This window comes from Zootoca vivipara, chromosome 9, assembly GCF_965207765.1.
Source record: "Zootoca vivipara chromosome 9, rZooViv2.hap1.1, whole genome shotgun sequence".
NCBI classification, from domain to species: Eukaryota; Metazoa; Chordata; class Lepidosauria; order Squamata; family Lacertidae; genus Zootoca; species Zootoca vivipara.
The window spans coordinates 55,877,423-55,895,419 of NC_142592.1; the positions used below are offsets into that span (position 1 = coordinate 55,877,423).

The window sequence follows — 17,997 nt, forward strand, 5'->3', positions numbered from 1 at the left end:
TGCACCTCCATGGAAAGGGAGGCGTCAAAGGTTACACCCAAACTCTTGACAGAAGGCGCTGGCACCAATTGAGCCCCTGCAAGAGATGGGAGTTGGCCCCCCAACCCCATGTCGTCCCGACCCAGCCAGAGGACCTCTGTCTTCGAAGGATTTAGCTTCAGTCGGCTCCCACGTAGCCATCCAGCCACAGCTTCCAAGCACCTGGTGAGTGTGTCCGGGGCCGAGGCAGGGCAGCCGTCCATCAACAGATAGATCTGGGTGTCGTCAGCATATTGATGACAACCCAGCCCAAAACTCCGGACAATCTGGGCAAGGGGGCGCATAAAGATATTAAAAAGCATTGGGGAAAGGATTGCGCCTTGCGGAACTCCACACACCAAGGGGTGTCGCGGCGACAACTCCCTTCCTAGCGCCACCCTCTGTCCCCGACCTGAGATAAAGGAACGCAGCCATTGTTGGACTGTGCCCTGAATCCCCACGTCGGCAAGGCGGTGGTCTAAAAGTTCATGATCGACCATATCGAAGGCTGCTGACAGATCTAAAAGAATCAGTTACATAAAGGTTACTGACTGACCTTGAGCCAGTTACCATCTCTCATCCTTGCCTACCTCACAGTGATGTTGCAAGGATAAAAGGGGGCAGACCATGGGCTGCTGAAGGAGGAGGAAGAAGAGAGGATATAATTAAAACGATGAAGATTTTTGTAAAACTCGGAGCATTTTAAAAGAAGAAAACTATATTCTCTTGAAGATTGCCATAGTATAAACTTAATTAGAAGCTGGTACTTCCTAAATACAGGACACTGGGTTTCACTTTGTCTACTCCTAAATTTGTTCACACTTGTTTGTTATATATTTTATTTGGATGTCATTTTTGTATTTAATACAAGGCATGTCTTAATTATTATTTATTTTAGCATTTGCATTTTGTTATACAAATCCATTTTTTAATAAAAAAAGGTAATGATTTTTTATTTTTAAAAAGATACTAGGTAATTCACTGAAAAGGAAGTACAGTCAACAGAGCCAACTGTTTGGCTTCACTGCAGTTGGCAAGAAAGGATTTGAGACTGACATTTTCCCCTTAAAATGTAAACCATTCAAGTGCTAAAGCCAACCAATCTCCAGAAAACACAAATGGTTCAACTGGAAAGTAGTTTAGAAGAAGCAGGATTTGGAGCCCTACCCCTGCATCATCATAACAAAGTTATGTAAAAACCAAGCAAACAATTATATTAATATAAGAAAATAAGGTTATTGCTCACACTACAAAGTAGTAGTAATCTGTCCTACAGAAAAAGGGAACTTAGAGCGTGTCCAGATTCATAAGAGGAACAGGACCAACTTGCTTTTTACCCACTAACATCACCAATTACAGTGGTACAAAAATCTACGATTGCCTCTTCTGCATTTGCACATGGGACATGGGGATGTTTCCAGGATGCAGCTTACACAAAGGGTGGCCTGAAAATTCTGCATTAAAGAGGTTTGGAGACATACATAGCACAGGTCCAAAACTCTGGGGAATTTGCAGCCCTCCAGGTACTTTTGGACTCCCATGAGCCCTAGCCAGCATGGGTAGAGCTGATGGATGTTGATGTAAACAACTGGCAGGCCACAGGTTCCTCAGCCCAGCTGTACACAGAGAAACATGCTTCTGCACAAGCATCTTCTGCTGAAGCATGCACATCTCTGCAACAATATACAGGCAAGGTCACATGCCTGTCTGGACACAGGCTAATAAGTTCTAAGCAACGAACAGCCCTGGGGCAGGGTGCTAAAACACCATATGAATTTAATGCAAGGGAAAGATCTGTTTGGAAAGGATCAAGATTGCTATTTCTGTGAGAAGGTGGTAGAGGGAAATACAGCAACAACACACAAATCACAGTCTTGCCCGTGACAGTTTGAAGGCTAAAGCCATTTCTTTTACAACTAGGTAAAACTCCCCCACCCCTTCTCTTCTCTAATTTTCATTATATGGTATTCCAAACTCTGCACACCACAGTCCATTCTGGTTCAGGTCAAGGACCATTGTTTGCAGTCAGAACTCTGCCTACCAAAGGCATGGAACACTCACAGGAATAATAAAAGGGGTAGTACCTTAGTAAATATTTATATTTCAGGGACAACTAGTCAAAGAAGTTGTGAAATAGCCAGGAGAGTTGAGATTTAGTCATTACTGCAACTATCCTGCTTCTATTTTGTATTTAACAAAGCAGCATTCCTGCTCTGGCAAGAGGGTCTGTTCCTCCAGGCATATCATGTGCCATAAATCAACTATGGCATATGATATGCCATCACAGGTTTAATATTTTGAACTTTTCAACCACCTTCAGGCGCATCTGGAACAGAAGCAAGAGCCAAAAACTGTAGCAGACCTCATGATGCTGGGTCACAATTATTTAGATAGGATTGGGTGGAGAGATTTAAAACACACTGGCCTTTGGCAGAGGAGCCCATTTCACCACAAAATTGGGATTACACAGTAGTTGTAGATTTGGAAAGAGCATGGAAGCTGCACAGATGTGAAACGGGTGGGGCAAGTTAGTGACCCTTTCAGCCTTCTCCATGGCAGCTTTTCCCAACCTGTCCTCTCCAGATGTTTTAGACTACAACTTCCATCAGCCCCAGCCAGCACAGCCAACGGTCAGCAGTGATGGAAACTGTTGTATCAAAACATCTGGGTGGCACCCTGGTTGGCAAAGACTGCTCTATGGCCACGCTCATTTTAGCAACAATGCAGAATTTCAAGTTGGCAAATGTGCTAGAGGCCCATATCGACAAAGATTTGGGAGAATGGTGCAATCCCTACCAAAAAAAAAGTTGGGAGAACATTCCTTTACTTTGGCATGGGTTGAACAAGACAGTGCTCAGATCTGCCTCTGACCTCCTGCCCCCAGGTGAGATGCTGGCAACACTGGACTTATTCCAGTTTCCAGTTCTCCTTCTGAAAGACAAGCTCCACAGCATCATTCACATCATGCACAACGTGAGAGGCCTCCACCAAGGTTGGATCAAAATGGAAGTCCCGGTGCCCATGGAATACAGTCTCCAACATGTTCTCATTGTGGTCAGCAGGCACATCTCCCTGGGGATTGTAGACCCCAGTGCAGACAAGTATGGACTGGCAGTTCTTTGCAGAGGTGATGGACACACTCTGATCTCTTTGCTTCTCAACATGTTCCTCACTTTCTGGTGCCATTGCAGTGACACTTACTTCAGCCTGAGCCTGGAGGTAACGGTTATAGAGGTTTGCACCATAAATGTCAGCCATTGGGTTGTCTCTGTAAGTAGACCCAAAGGACAAGGGAGGAGAAAACAGGGTGAGAGTCAAGGTTATATCGTTAAATTTGGGCAGTACTTAGACAGTAATTTGGGCAGTAATTTAGACCTGTCTTCTTCCCATCTAGTAACAGCATCCATGCAGTACCCCCACCCCGCTTGTCAGCAAAGGGATCACACTCTAACCTCCCCTTAGCAGAGAAAACAGTTTGGTAAGTTATATGAATCTTTCATCCTGCTCCGTGCCAATCTGCAGCTGCTGTGGCCAAGGTCTTCCTCTCCCAAGCTCAAGGAAGAAGAGTTGCTTACCCAATAGCATACAGCTGGCGGAGAGGGGATGTCCAGCCCCAACTCTCCATCTGCTGCTTGATCACATGTTCAGCATAGCGGTAGGTGACAGTGCTGGGCTTGCCTATCAAGGCCTCATACTTCAGTTCCTTGCCAGTCATTTTCTTGTAGATGTTCTCCAAGCACACAAGAAAGGTGCCATGGCCAAATCTGACCACAAAGAAAGAAAAGTGCAAAAAGTCAGCATGTATACTCCTAGGAACATGTGGTGGCACTGGGTGAATACAGAGGATAAAAGCACCCAATAGGAAATGTGGGTAAGATGGCTATTCTTCAAGTATGTCCTTTAATCAAATAATACAAACATGACTGCAGAATTCTATGGTCGCTTTTCCACCACCCCTTGTTACTGCTCTGCTCTGCTGCTATGGAAGAAAGGCCTATCCCTCCATGGACTGCTGCACCAATACTTGAGGGAAGTATTTGGTTAATCTGGCCCCAAGGTCTTAAAAGTGTGTTCTTGTTGTTAATGGGGTTTCAAAAAAGTTTTCTCACATTATACAAAACAAAACCAAGCAAGCCATAGCCTGTAGTAATTTGACCATTATGAGGTTACATTTAGAACCTCTTGTTATGGATTGGAGCAAGACTCCACACTTAAGAATTTCTTCTAAGTTCCTTTTAGTTTCCAGAAATAGTCAGTTTTCTTAGTCCGCAAACAGAGTAACAGCTTTATTTATATAAAGTGGCTCACTCAATGGCTTTTAGCTTCTTGGCAAGTGGGTTGTAGTTGCGTACCAGGAAGGTGAGGGGTGAGTTGGCAGGAAGGTTGGAACGATGCAAAGGCGCTGGAGGAGTCAATCCAGCACTCCTACTGGCACATTTGCACTGCACAAGCCTTCACACAAGCTCACCCCTCACTCTCTCCTTGGTAAGTAGCAGGGACTTAGCTGCCAGGAAGCTAAGCGCAGCAACTTAAGTGGTGTACCTAGTACATCGGCTCCCAAACTTTAACCCACCCCCCACGTCCACTTGGAAATCACTGTGTCTTGGTGGACCACTTAATCATTTATCTGCCTGTTACAGCTGTTGTAATGGACTGTGCTATATGATATTTAACTCCATTTTTATTGCTTCCTTTATATCTTATACTGCATTGTATCATTCTACAATTTGAATTCCACAGAATGCTATATACAATACAATCATAAAATGCAATACAAGAAAGAAGCAATAAAAATGCAATTGACCATGCTTGCTGGGACTGATGGGAATAGTAGTTCAACAACATCTGGATAGCGAAAGGTTCCCTGCACCTGATCAAGCTCATCTGAGGCAACTGAGCAAGAAGCATATTCTCCAGTGAGGTGTCCTGCAAATACCGGGTGGGGAGGGGGGAGAGAGAAAGAGAGATGCAATAAAGAATGCCAGCAAGAGATCTCAATAGAACATTTACATCACCTTGGCATCTTGGCTTCTGCCATCCACAAAAGATCCATGTTGCAGGCGAGGATAGGTAGATGTGGGTATGGCGCAGAAGTCAGCTCTACTCCTAGGTTCCCATTGCTCAGGAGTACATCAATGATCAGTTGCAGGCAGGTCTCCCATCTGACTGGCTCCCCAAATAGAATCACAGCTAGAGATTGACAAAGGCAGCACATTTTCAAAACAATAGTATGTGCCTGTACATCATATGACATAATAACCCCATATAGGAATGAACTCACAGAGGGTTACATCTGAGTAAACATCCTTTGCAAACTAATCCCCATCTACATGGGTCCAGGACTAGGACATTTTAGCTGTATTTTTGCAATATTTTTTGTTTTAAGTTGTCTGTTGTCACTTTAGTTTTCTGTACACCGCTTAGAGATATTTTTTTTAATATATTGAGCAGTATAGAATTCATATAAATAGACAGACAGAAAGATCTACTCTGGGCAGCCCAGTCAACATTACAAAGGAGCTCTCATATAAAACTTGGGGCAAATTAGATGTACCTTCCATTTATTTGCCACATATTCCTATAGATGTGACTAAGGAGAGCAAGGTCTGCATTAGATATGTGAAAGCCAAGAAAAATGGGAGGGGGGACATTCCTCCCAAATATTGCAGACCCCCCCTCCATTTTTCTGTCCCCCCCCCACCGGCCTTCACAACTCTACTCCACATTACAAGGGACAACTCTGTTTTATCCCCTGATGTCCTTTCTATAAAAACAACAACAGCTGGGGAGCATGAAAGCATTATCAAAGTCATCATGCTAACTATCCTTTGCAATACAGTGGATTCTAGGATATGCAGAATTACTCATCTTTGCATTCCGTATTATTTCTTCTTTTTTAAAGTTGATAAATATATTTAACCTAACTAGCAATGGAACATTGTTCTGCATTATTTCTGTGCACTTATAATTGATTTGCCCCCAGCTAGACACCAGAAGTGGAAATGAGCTTAGCTAAAGGGAAAAAGCAGCCTGGGAGTGGAAAATTTGCACTGGCAGACGTGAAGGGTCAGACATCTCTGCACCCTGCCTGCTCTGCCTTGCAGTGTCCCCTGCCTCCACATAAATTTGAAAACATGCATCTGCCAAGAGAAAGCCCACCTAAGCCCAGGAGAGCTCACAATGAAACACTCTTCAGAAAGAAAACAATGCACTTACCTTCTATGGTGGGGAAGTCAGCAGGTGGAGGAGGCTGTCAAAAGGGAGTGAAGGGGAAGAGATATTAGTCAATTTGCAGTGTCAGAAAATGGGTGAAGTTTGCTCGAGAGCTCAATGATACTTGGTATATTATCCAACTGTAACATCATAAGGTGTTTGTTTGTTTGTTTTTAGGAAAAGGAAAACAAAATTGAATGTGTGTCCAGTTTTTAAAGAAATACGAAACCTTTAAAATAATTTCCCTGAACTGTTTTATTCTGTTAATTTGCAACCTTATAGAATAGGGTGAATTCTACAATAGGGTGGGTCATAAAAAACTTTTTTTGGAAAATGTTTCCTCCCTTGATCTTATATCAGGCGTATGGTATAAACATAGTCAAATTTCAAATTTCCCAAAAAAGTTTTTTATGACCCACCCTATTGTAGAATTCATCTTTGGTTTTTAACCTACATGGAGCAAAGGGCAGCTTTGCGCAGGAAGAAAATCCTACCGACAAGAGTTCTATATTGCTGTTTTCATGAGCGATCTTGGTGGGGATACTATGTAAAATATTTGTACTACTTCAGCGCTGGAGAAGCTCAGGCTAGGGGGCCAAATGCCTCTCTGTCTGTCCCTTGGGATTCTCCTCAAGGCACATATCCCACCCAACAACCACGCCCTTCACATCATGCCCTTGTGTTTCTTCCTGGCTGGAATGTGCCCTTGGTAATGACTCGTTTGCCTGGATGGAGGGTGGAAACAGGGGCGTAGCCAGGATGAAAATCAGGGGGGGCAGGGGGGGCCAAGGGCGGGGGGGCACATCGGAGCAGCCCGAAATCGGGCTGCTCCGACTCCCTCCTCCCCCTCCACGATAGGAAGGGACGAGGGGGAGCCAGGATCAGCCCGAAATCGGGCTGCTCCGACTCCCTCCTCCCCCTCCGCGATAGGAAGGGACGAGGGGGAGCCAGGATCAGCCCGAAATCGGGCTGCTCCGACTCCCTCCTCCCCCTCCGCGATAGGAAGGGACGAGGGGGAGCCAGGATCAGCCCGAAATCGGGCTGCTCCGATCCCCTCCTCCCCCTCTGCAATCGCTGGGGCAGGTGGAGGGAAAGCCCCAGAGCCGCGCAAAGCGGTTGCCTGGCTTTCCCTCCGCCCGCCCCACAGCCAGCCGGCTAGAAGGGACGTCTCTCTTCTCCCTTGCTGGCTGTGGGGCGGAGGGAGGGAAAGCCAGCCAAACGCTTTGCGCGGCTCTGGTGCTTTCCCGCCACCCGCCCCACAGCCAGCCAGGGAGAAGGGAGACGGCACCGGGCGGGCAGTGGGGCAGGCTGGCCAGTGGCCCTGCTTCTAGGGGGGCAATTGCCCCCTCCTGCCCCCCCTGCCTACGCCCATGGGTGGAAAGGAATATGTGAAGAAACTACCAGTAACTACAAAGGTAATATTTACATTAATTGCTTCGCCAACTGCTGCCTCTGGCCCCGCCTACCACTGGCCTGTGACCCCAGGAAAGTGGCCTAGATGGAACGTAGGTGCTTGGGCTAAAAAAGGTGTTTCACCCCTGTTGTACAGGAACTTTACTACCAGAGCAACTATGGAAAAGTTGAGAGTAGGCAAGAGAACACTTAGTTCTGCCAGGGGACATACCACAGAAATGCTCTCTGTCAGTCACACTTTGCAATACTCAGGTTAATACTTGCCAGCTCTTTTGGCCTCCGACTTTGATCAACCATATCCAGCAAGGGAAATGCCTTCCTCACATCTTCAATGGTAACAACATGATGGAATCCCAGGCTGTTTCAAATGGTTGAGGAAGAAAGTTGTCAAGAGATCTACAGACTTAAGGGTAAATCGTCAGAACTAACCCAGGAACTTAGCGGTATATCGCTGGTGAACATAGCTGCCAAGTTATCCCTTATTTGAAGGGATTTTCCCTTATGCTGAATAGGCTTCCTCGCGAGAAAAGGGAAAACTTGGCAGCTATGCTGGTGAAACCACCACCAATCCAATCCTGAGTCCCTCTACTAGCAGTGTACACTAGAGTTCCTTCCTCCAGCAGCGCTGCTAGAGGGACTCAGGAGCGCTGAGTGAAACTGCCATCGCACTCTGCCCTCATGCGATGCAGTGACAAACAAGCGGTATCAGCGAGGCATCAATACAGCGTGTTCCTCCCTCTGCATCTTTAAATTGCTCAACTCAGGAGTGTGCAGCTGCCCCAACCTCAGCCGAGCAGTTAAAGGAGCCAGGAGCTCGCAGCCCAGCACTGGCTCCCATGAGCTGCTGGCAGGGTGGGAGCTCTGTGAAGCTACTCTGCTGAGGGGAGCGCAATTAAAGGAGCCTCGATGCTCTGCCTGCTCACGCCGGGACTGACTCAGCTGGGGAACCCCAATCCCAGGGGTTTTGCCCAGGGTCACCAAGTGAGCCTCACAAGGTTTGAACCCAGGTCTCATCAGTCCATCCACTACACAACACTGGCTCTTAACACACTGCTAAGAAAAAGAAAGGAAGATTAAAATAATAAATAAATCTGAAGGCAGCAAAGGATACTCCCTGGCATTTTCCTCCACAGGACCCTGACCACACACAAGCACACATTTGTCATGGAATTGATCGAAAAGACGCAGAGGACTGTGGGACAGGATCACCCATTCGGGAGAAACCTGAAAAAAGAGAGAGGTCAGCAGGACAGTTAGCTTACCCTTTCCACATGCAGTATTCCATATGCCAGGCCCTTTATCCTCTAAGCTGCCAAAGTCGCTACCATAGATGACACCACCAGACTTTTAGAAGACATCTGAAGGCAGCCCTGTTCAGGGAAGCTTTTAATGTTCAATAGATTATTGTATTTTAATATTCTGTTGAAAGCCACCCAGAGTGGCTGGGGAAACCCAGCCAGATGGGCGGGGTATAAATAATAAATAAATAAATAAATAAATAAATAAATAATAATAATAATTAATCTGGCAGGAACATCAACACCCATCGTACTTCTCAGACATTAAATACCAATATGATCTCTTGAAAGTTACCTTGGGTAGGGACATGTAAGAAGAATATATTTAAGCTTGTCCACAATAAAAATACAATGGACTGGAAATATGAGTGTGCAAGAATATAAACAATCCATATTCATACCCCTAAGTAAGGTCCACACAAATATGACACTCACCTTATTATTTAACATTGCATGAATGTGTGATTTGCCTTGATTAGAAAGCGTTCTAAGTGATGTCAAGTAACATGAAAGCTCCGTGTGTCCCATTTGATCTGCAGAGTCATCACTGAAGGTTATAGCCATCAAGCGACAATCATGGAGGGGTGAGCAGGCTCCCCATCCCAGTGTTAAAGGTAGTCAGGCTGGGGAAAACCTCTGTCCAAGAACTTACAGCCAGACCCAAACAAATGTTCTATTTAATAAACTTCTATTCACCTTGTCAGGAAAAGCCTGACTTCTAACAAATGCGTAGCAACTTGTGGTAAGAGTCAAAGCCCTACAAACGTTCTTTCTGTGAGGATCCCCCACAAAATCTGGATTCAGGGTCACATCACGTAAGGTCACAGCATACATGAAAGCAACCTTATACCACTTTAAGTGATGGCTTTTCCCAAAGAATCCTGGGAACTGTAGTTTGTTAAGGGAGCTAGGAAGCATTAGGAGATGCTTCAGAGTTATAATTTACAGCACCCTTAACAAACTACAAATCCCAGGATTGTTTATGGAAAGCCAATTCTGTTAACGTGGCATAACAGTGCTTTAAATGTATGGTGTGGATGCATGTGATCATAGACTCACAATTTAGACACACTAGCAGCCAGTGACCCAATATAGAACACATGTGTCTTCAGTACCTTAAATCCAAGTGCATCAGACAGTTCCTCAGCCTTGCTGTTGCGAGAGCAGTTTCCAGCATTGGTTACAAATGCAACCGGCACATGGAACCGACCTTTTGAATCTGTTAGTTTCTGGAAGGCCTTCTTAGCAGCAGGAATGACTAGCCGGCCCCGTAAAAGGACTCCATCAATATCAAAGAGGAACCCAAAGGAGGGAGAAGTTGTCTGTAGTGGAGAAAGATTCAATGATGCTATTTAGGAATAACAAGGGCGAGGAGGAACAAACAATAACGGCTCTAAAAGCACCATCTCTTCCCAAGGAAATCTAAGACAAGAGATTGTGTTGGCATTTTCCAATAATTTATTTATGTAACATATTTCCATCTCACCTCACTATATGCTCAATACAGTATATAAGAACATTGCTTAAACATAACAATAAAAAGCTTTAAAATGTACAAGTAATACAACAACACCCCCAATCTTATGTCAGGAAATTCTCAAGAATCTGTAGTCATTACTTCCCAAAGACCTTCCCCCAAAAGTAGGCTTTACTTGACTTTTTACTACTACTACTATTACTATAATAATAATTATTATTTTATTTATAGGCTGCCCAGCTGACTGGGTTGCCCCAGCTTCCAACAAATTTGTTAGGAGGCTTCCAACTATGAATATAAACACAACTGCAGAGCATCTTTGAATCAGGGTGATTCATGGCTGATGTTGCCAGTCTGGAAGTATTACAGGAGTTGTATGAACTATTAACAAGAACATTATTATTAGGAACACCGTAAGTTAAGAAGAGAAATGCACTTCTACTCAAGCTCTACTGAATTCAATGAGTCTGACTGCCATCAATAGCAGTAGTAACCAAACTTTCTTCACCATGGACCACTTGAACATTACAGATGGGCTTGATTATTTTTATGCCTCATATAGCAATTGTAATGTGCTGTACTGTGTGACTGTAAATTGTGTTTTAATTGCTTCTTTTATTTCTTGTATTTACATTCCATAGAATTCAAATTCCAACATATCTGCAAACAAGCAGAGCAACAAGCAAGAGAAATCCAGAGGATACCAAAGATCCGTGTGAATTTTCTAAAGCATTTAATAATTCCCTAAAGATGAATAATGCAGGCACCAACCAGATAATTCCATAACCTAGAGCCACCACAAAGGAAGTCCTGTCTCTTGCAATTATTGAAAGGTAATAATTAGCCTTTTAAGTTGCATACGTGTATAAACTGACAAACAATGAAGTTCATTAAGCAGTGGAGATCTGATGAGTTCTATGAAATTCAGTCAGCAATCTAGCCACCTTTCAAGTGGTCTTCACAGGCAGCCTCACACCCAACAGACTGCTTGCAGCCTAACTTGCAAGTTGCCAATGTTTGGATCTCACACTGTCATGCATTACACCTAACCTGTAGCACCCATCACATTTAACGAGAGAAGATGTAATTATTAGGGATGTGGTTATTTATTGGGACATATAACCAGCACAATCAAAACACTCCATGCTGCTTCGCCCACTGCTTTAACTTAGATGTGCCATCAGCAAGCTGCACTGATGTAAAGCAACACTCTGAAGTGTTCTTCTTAACTTTCTGTTAACGTGGAAAAACCAGCTGACAATCGAAAATCGAACATGTAGGTTGGCAGTTGGCTATTTACCAGGCAACTTTATTCACTAAGGCATAGCTGTCAAGTTTTCCCTTTCCTCTCGAGGAAGCCTATTCAGCATAAGGGAATTTCCCTTAAAAAAAAGGGAGAACTTGACAGCTATGCACTAAGGTCTGAGTGTTCCCAGCACAAACAACCCCGCCATATGCTAAAAACTAGTATTCCCCCCCCCCCATTTCTTCTTATGCCTTCCACATCTGCCGAGGTCCCCAGCACAACAGCAACAAAGGGAGCCTGGGTGAGGGGAAACGCGTGTGAGGAAAGGGCGGCTTCGGCAAGCCAAGGGACAGGTAAGCCCGGCGCAGTTGCCCGGCTCGATCTCCTCCCGGGGGTGTCACAAGAGAAAGTGACGGGAGGACACCGAAGGGCGCGCGCGCACACACAGGGAGGAGATCGGGAGGGGGTCGTCTCTCACCTGCCGCGCCCCGTAGGTTCTCCCCACGGGACGGCCTTGGCTGCTGCTCCTGCAGGGGCGGCTGGCAGCGCCCCTCCGCGCCGCAGGCAGCCATCCCCTCAGCGCCGCTCTGCTCACATGGAGCGAGCAGCACACAGCCATCCGCCCGCCGACGCCTGCTCCAGCTGCTGCGCCTCCTCCAATCAAGGCGACGGCCGAATTCCCGCCTTCCTCCCCCTGCTTCCTCCGCCCTGCCAATCGGAGCACCAAGCCTGCGGGTCACATGGGACGGCGGTGAGAGATGGGACCGGGTCGGAGGTGGAAGGAACTACTGTGCAGCTCCCAGTTCCGGCGCGGAGGGAGCCGCTAGGGTGCGTGCTGTGTCCGCCGAGGCTGCGGGGAGCGTTGCCTGTGGCCGCTTGGAAGATGGGCAGGAGCTCCAGCGCGCCTGTTTATTTTATTCATTATTTATTTCTTAACAGTTTATCAGACTGCTTGAGCGTAAAAAAGATAAAACAATAAAATCAAGTGATTTTTTTAAAAAACATACTTTGAAAGCATACAGAAGTTAAAATGCTGAAATAGATTACAAATTCGCAGCAACTTTTCCAAGCATCTGGGTGAGCTTTGTCTGAATAAATATGTTTTTAGCAGGTGGCGAAAAGAGCGCAGCGAAGGTGCCTACTTTACCTCGACTGGCAGGGAGTTCCCGAAGTATAGGTGCTTTCCCATCTAATCTTACAAAGGATGGAAGGAAGAGTATACAGTGCAGTATAGGAGTAGCCAACAGTTGCAGGGTGAAGGTCAGGTGGGCCAAAGCTCAGAATGAGTTCAGGCTTGCAAGAGAAGTTAAAAATGATTTTAAAGGGTTTATTCAGCTATATTCAAAGCAAGAGAAATAAGCAAGTAATAGGTCCCTTGCATTGAGAAGTTGGAAAAGTGCTATTGGGTGACAGAGAAGGCAGAACTGCTCAACACCTACATTGCCTATGTCTTAACCCAAAAGGAAATCAGCGCCCAACCTGGTGGTAACAGAATACTGTAAAGTATGCAAGGAGAGAGCAGCAGCCCAGATAAGAAAAGAGGTGGTATGGGAATACCCAGCTACAGTACTTTAAATGAATTCAAATCTTCAGGGCATGATGAGCTGCACCCAAGGGTACTAAAGGAGTTTGTGGATGTAATCTCAGAGAATTATTAGATAAGAGGTGAGGACCTTGCAAGTCGAAGGTGGGCAAAGGTCCTCATCTTCACACACACAAAAGGGGGGGGGAGGCCCAGACAACTATTGACTGGTCAGCTTGTCATCAATACCAGGAAAAGTGCTAGAACAGATAATTGAACAGTCAGTCTGTGAGCGCTTAGAAAAGGAACACTGTGGGCATAGTGTATCTTGATTTCAGTAAAGCTTTTCACACAGTCTTCCATTATATTGTGGAGAAGCTGATGTGAATGCACTGTAGATAACTCATGTCTTGCCTCGACCAAACTCACTGTTTTCAATAAAAAAATTCCTTCAGTAGCACCTTAAAGACCAACTAAGTTTTTATTTTGGTATGAGCTTTCGATTCCAGTATTCTTCTAGCCTACCAGAAGAGGTCACTTTTGTACTACAGGAAAACAATGAGCCAACTATCCATTACAACAGTTCAGATTAGTACATTGTTGTTGTTGTTGTTGTTTAGTCGTGTCTGACTCTTCGTGACCCCATGGACCGCAGCACGCCAGGCACTCCTGTCTTCCACATTGCTGGTGCTATTTGGCATTAAAATGCTAAAATGTACTAATTCCACCACCACACATAAACTTCCTTTACAGTCCCCAGTAAATTTTACATGGATGCAATTGATATTGCTATGAAAAGGGTATCAGTCCAAAAAGAAGGGTGGTAGAGAACTGGACATAGGATGTATAAAAGGCAAAGTTGTTGATTTTACATTTATAAAAATAATTACTTTTATTTGTTATTTGTTATAAAAATAGATAAACCTGCTTTTATTCCAAAACAAAAATGCTAAGAGGTATATAATAATGTTTTTCTATTGTGCTCTGTTTTTCAGACAAACATTTAGAAGAAGAAGAGTTTGGATTTGATATCCTGCTTTATCACTACCCTAAATATAAAGATAAAGGGACCCCTGACCATTAGGTCCAGTTGTGACCGACTCTGGGGTTGCGGCGCTCATCTCGCTCTATTGGCCGAGGGAGCCGGCGTACAGCTTCCAGGTCATGTGGCCAGCATGACTAAGCCACTTCTGGCGAACCAGAGCAGCACACGGAAACGCTGTTTACCTTCTTGCTGTTGTTGTTGTTTAGTCATTTAGTTGTGTCCGACTCTTCGTGACCCCATGGACCAGAGCATGCCAGGCACTCCTGTCTTCCACTGCCTCCCGCAGTTTGGTCTGACTCACGTTGGTGGCTTCAAGAACACTGTCCAACCATTTCGTCCTCTGTCGTCCCCTTCTCCTTGTGCCCTCCATCTTTCCCAACATCGGGGTCTTTTCCAGGGAGTCTTCTTTTCTCATGAGGTGGCCAAAGTATTGGAGCCTCAGCTTCAGGATCTGTCCTTCCAGTGAGCGCTCAGGGCTGATTTGCTTCAGAATGGATAGGTTTGATCTTCTTGCAGTCCATGGGACTCTCAAGAGTCTCCTCCAGCACCATAATTGAAAAGCATCAATTCTTCAACAATCAGCCTTCTTTATGGTCCAGCTCTCACTTCCATACATAACTGCTGGGAAAACCATAGCTTTAACTATACGGACCTTTGTCAGCAAGTTGATGGCAAGTATTCAGTCAGGAAGACAGATTAACCACTTCCTACCTCAAATTGAAAGGGACGCAGGTGGCGCTGTGGTCTAAACCACAGAGCCTAGGGCTTGCCGATCAGAAGGCCGGCAGTTCGAATCCCTGTGACGCAGTGAGCTCCCGTTGCTTGGTCGCAGCTCCTGCCCACCTAGCAGTTCAAAAGCACGTCAAAGTGCAAGTAGATAAATAGGTACCGCTCTGGCGGGAAGGTAAATGGCGTTTCCGGGCACTGCTCTGATTCGCCAGAAGCAGCTTTGTCATGCTGGCCACATGCTATAGAGCGAGATGAGCGCCGCAACCCCAGAGTTGACCGCGACTGTACCTAACGGTCAGGGGTACCTTTACCTCAAATTGAACTAGAATTCTGATCCTTACTTTCTTCTTCCTTGTCCACAGTAAGGTTATTTCAACCTGTAATTTGATCCCAGTTCATTTAGAACAGGGTGGCGGTTAGCACATTCAGCTTGGCTTAATTCCATGTAGCCCTATGCTGAATATCATGGGGGTGGCAAAGGGGAAATGTGGGGACGGGGAATGACAGAAAAAGAGGAAAGACAGTGTCTACACACCTTTGCCTCTATTCCTGCCCACCTTTGTTTTGGGCAAGCTCTGCCCACCAGTGGCACTTCTTCCTTCCCTTCCAAAAGTTTTTCCCCTTGAATTGGGGGGGGGGGTAGAGTTCCCGACCCGTGTTCAATAAACAATATATATATGGTAAGAATTTCCTACTTTTATTGCAAGCCATTGGGGGGGGGGACTTTCACCAGTACCATCACAATGTCAGGTCTTCAGACTAAGAAACACTGTGAAATTAAGATGCAGCCCAAAGACTTGGTAACCCTATTGAGGTGCATATATTTTCCTTGTTGTTACTGAAGCATTCAATTCAGCACACACTGTCTTGAGCATTTACTGCCCATGGATCACATCAATAAAAAGAAATGGAATTGGCATGGGGTAACGCTCCTCTGAGGCTCCTAAAATGCTGATCTGGAATGGCTCCTTTGATGTCTGAAGAAGCGGTGGGGGGTGGGGGGTGGCTCATGCTATACTCGAAGGGTCAGGCTGATTTCATTCCCATTACTCCACATGACTAATGTGGAGTTCAGCCTTCTCAGTAATGGAGGTCGGGGCCACTGAGAGAAGGAGCATCATTCTCTGCAGAGTGATTGCATTTGGAGGAGCTCTCACAAATCATGGGCATTCTGTACCTGATCACAGAACTGCCTCCCTGTAATGCTGGGGGAAAGGAGATTGTATTTATTTATTTTCAAAAATAACCTGACCCAGTGAGGCAAGATATCATTTTGAAAACACAGCCGAGGAAGATAAGCAGTCAGGCGATCACCATTCTCGCGGTAGAGTGGCTTAATACAATATGGCTGGCAAAACCCCGCGGGTGTACTTGACAATATAACTCTCAACCTTGCTGGGCTCCAAAATTATTGACTAACAGGGACAAAGTGTCTTGAGGAGAAAGAAATAGCAAAGGACACACAGCATTCTAGAAACATCCAAACGAAGCAACACTTCACTGAGTCCAGGGTGTCAGTTCCCACAAACCATTGTGCTGTGGTTTCCACTTCTGCATGACTAGATTTTTACACTACAGTGGAATCATCTGTAGCTGGGAAAGTGGGATTACATGGTAATCTCTCATGGAAGAAAGGACGGGAACTAGAAGGTGGGGAGTGGGGGATTAACCATATAATTAACTCAGTCTACTTGGGCTGTGTACACACTACATGTACTTTTAAAGCATGTTCAAAGCACATTTACCCCCTCTCAGAATTCTGGACCTTGGAGTTTGTTAGGGATTGCTTGGAAGTGTAACTCGGGAAAGGGTAAATAACAGTGTCCAGAATTATTTGAGCGGGGAAATGAGCTTTAAATGCACTTGTCTTATTTCCTTAAAAGTAGCCTTAAAAGCTCCACAAATTTGGGCGAAAGTAAAAAAAAGTTCAACAAATTTGGTCGTCCCCCCCCCCCCGCCAAAAAAAAGCTCAACATATTTTCACTTTTTGAAATATGGCAACCCTAACTTTAAAGACCTACAGGTACCTTTTCAATGCATCAGGAATGTCCTGAAATAAAAGTGGTTGCTAGTAAGTTCAATCAATCAGTTCTGTCTTCCTTGGTCAGTTTTGAGCATTTCAACATAAAGATACAGACAAAATGTAAACAAGGAACGCATAAAACAAATCCACATTTCCCTATCCCAAAGCACGGCATATTTGGTTCTGAAAAGAAGTCTGTCTCGATGAAAACAAATAGGGCAATCCAGCTAAAGTTGACATAGTATGTAAGTAGTAGTCATGCTGCTCTATAAAAGAAGCTAAGATCCCAGCCAATCAGGAGTTTAGCATGGAAGGAAAGGTAGAGGAATACTAAATCTAACCTTCCCACATAAGGCCATCTCCCAGCAGCTAATGGGCACAATTCTAGTTTTGTTTACCCAATTGATTATACACATACATAGAACCCCAGTTCTTAGATTGGGCCAGAGAGCTGGGTGTGTGTTAGGTTGGTGTATGTGTGTAGAAGATCCTGCTCTTTAGATGGGCTAGAGTACAAAAGCTCTTTTCTACCCATTGATTTCAATGAAAAAACATATGCTTAACTCCAACTAAAATCAGTGGGGTTCTGAATGCCAGTTATTCTTAATTTCTAAGTGATGTACATTAAGATTACAAAAACATACAGTGAATAAAAGCAAGTGCCTGAAGTTCAACATGGAGGGAACCCATCTGATTCACCTAAGAAGGAGTTCCACAGAATCAGGACCACAATACTGTACTAAATGCACAGCTGCTGGTAGATACGAATCATGCCTCTGAACCGTGGATGACCTCTAAAAGATACTTCCCTGAAGATCTCAGTGATTGGGCAGGGATATAAAGAATCCTTGAGATATCCTGGAGCCAAATTGTTAAGGGTTTTGAAAATTAATCAATCAAATAATAATAATAATAATAATAATAATAGACCATTGAACTTGGCCTGGTAACATGTGAGCAGCCACTACAAACTTTGTGTGTTGGCAGTAGGTGTCCCCACCAGCAGTCTAACC

The 17,997-nt window shown here is 44.9% G+C and overlaps 1 protein-coding gene across 1 annotated transcript; it reads right to left on the minus strand.

The window, feature by feature from the left end:
• Positions 1–829: 829 nt before the first annotated feature.
• Positions 830–12,324, minus strand: HDHD5 (haloacid dehalogenase like hydrolase domain containing 5). The gene is made up of 8 exons (XM_035128383.3): positions 12,144–12,324; positions 10,058–10,264; positions 8,756–8,868; positions 7,909–8,002; positions 6,235–6,268; positions 5,034–5,208; positions 3,594–3,782; positions 830–3,286 (listed from the first exon to the last, which is right to left on the minus strand). The coding sequence occupies exons 1-8, from the start codon at positions 12,282–12,284 to the stop codon at positions 2,926–2,928; spliced, it is 1,314 nt and encodes a 437-aa protein (XP_034984274.1). The 5' UTR covers positions 12,285–12,324; the 3' UTR covers positions 830–2,925.
• Positions 12,325–17,997: the final 5,673 nt, after the last annotated feature.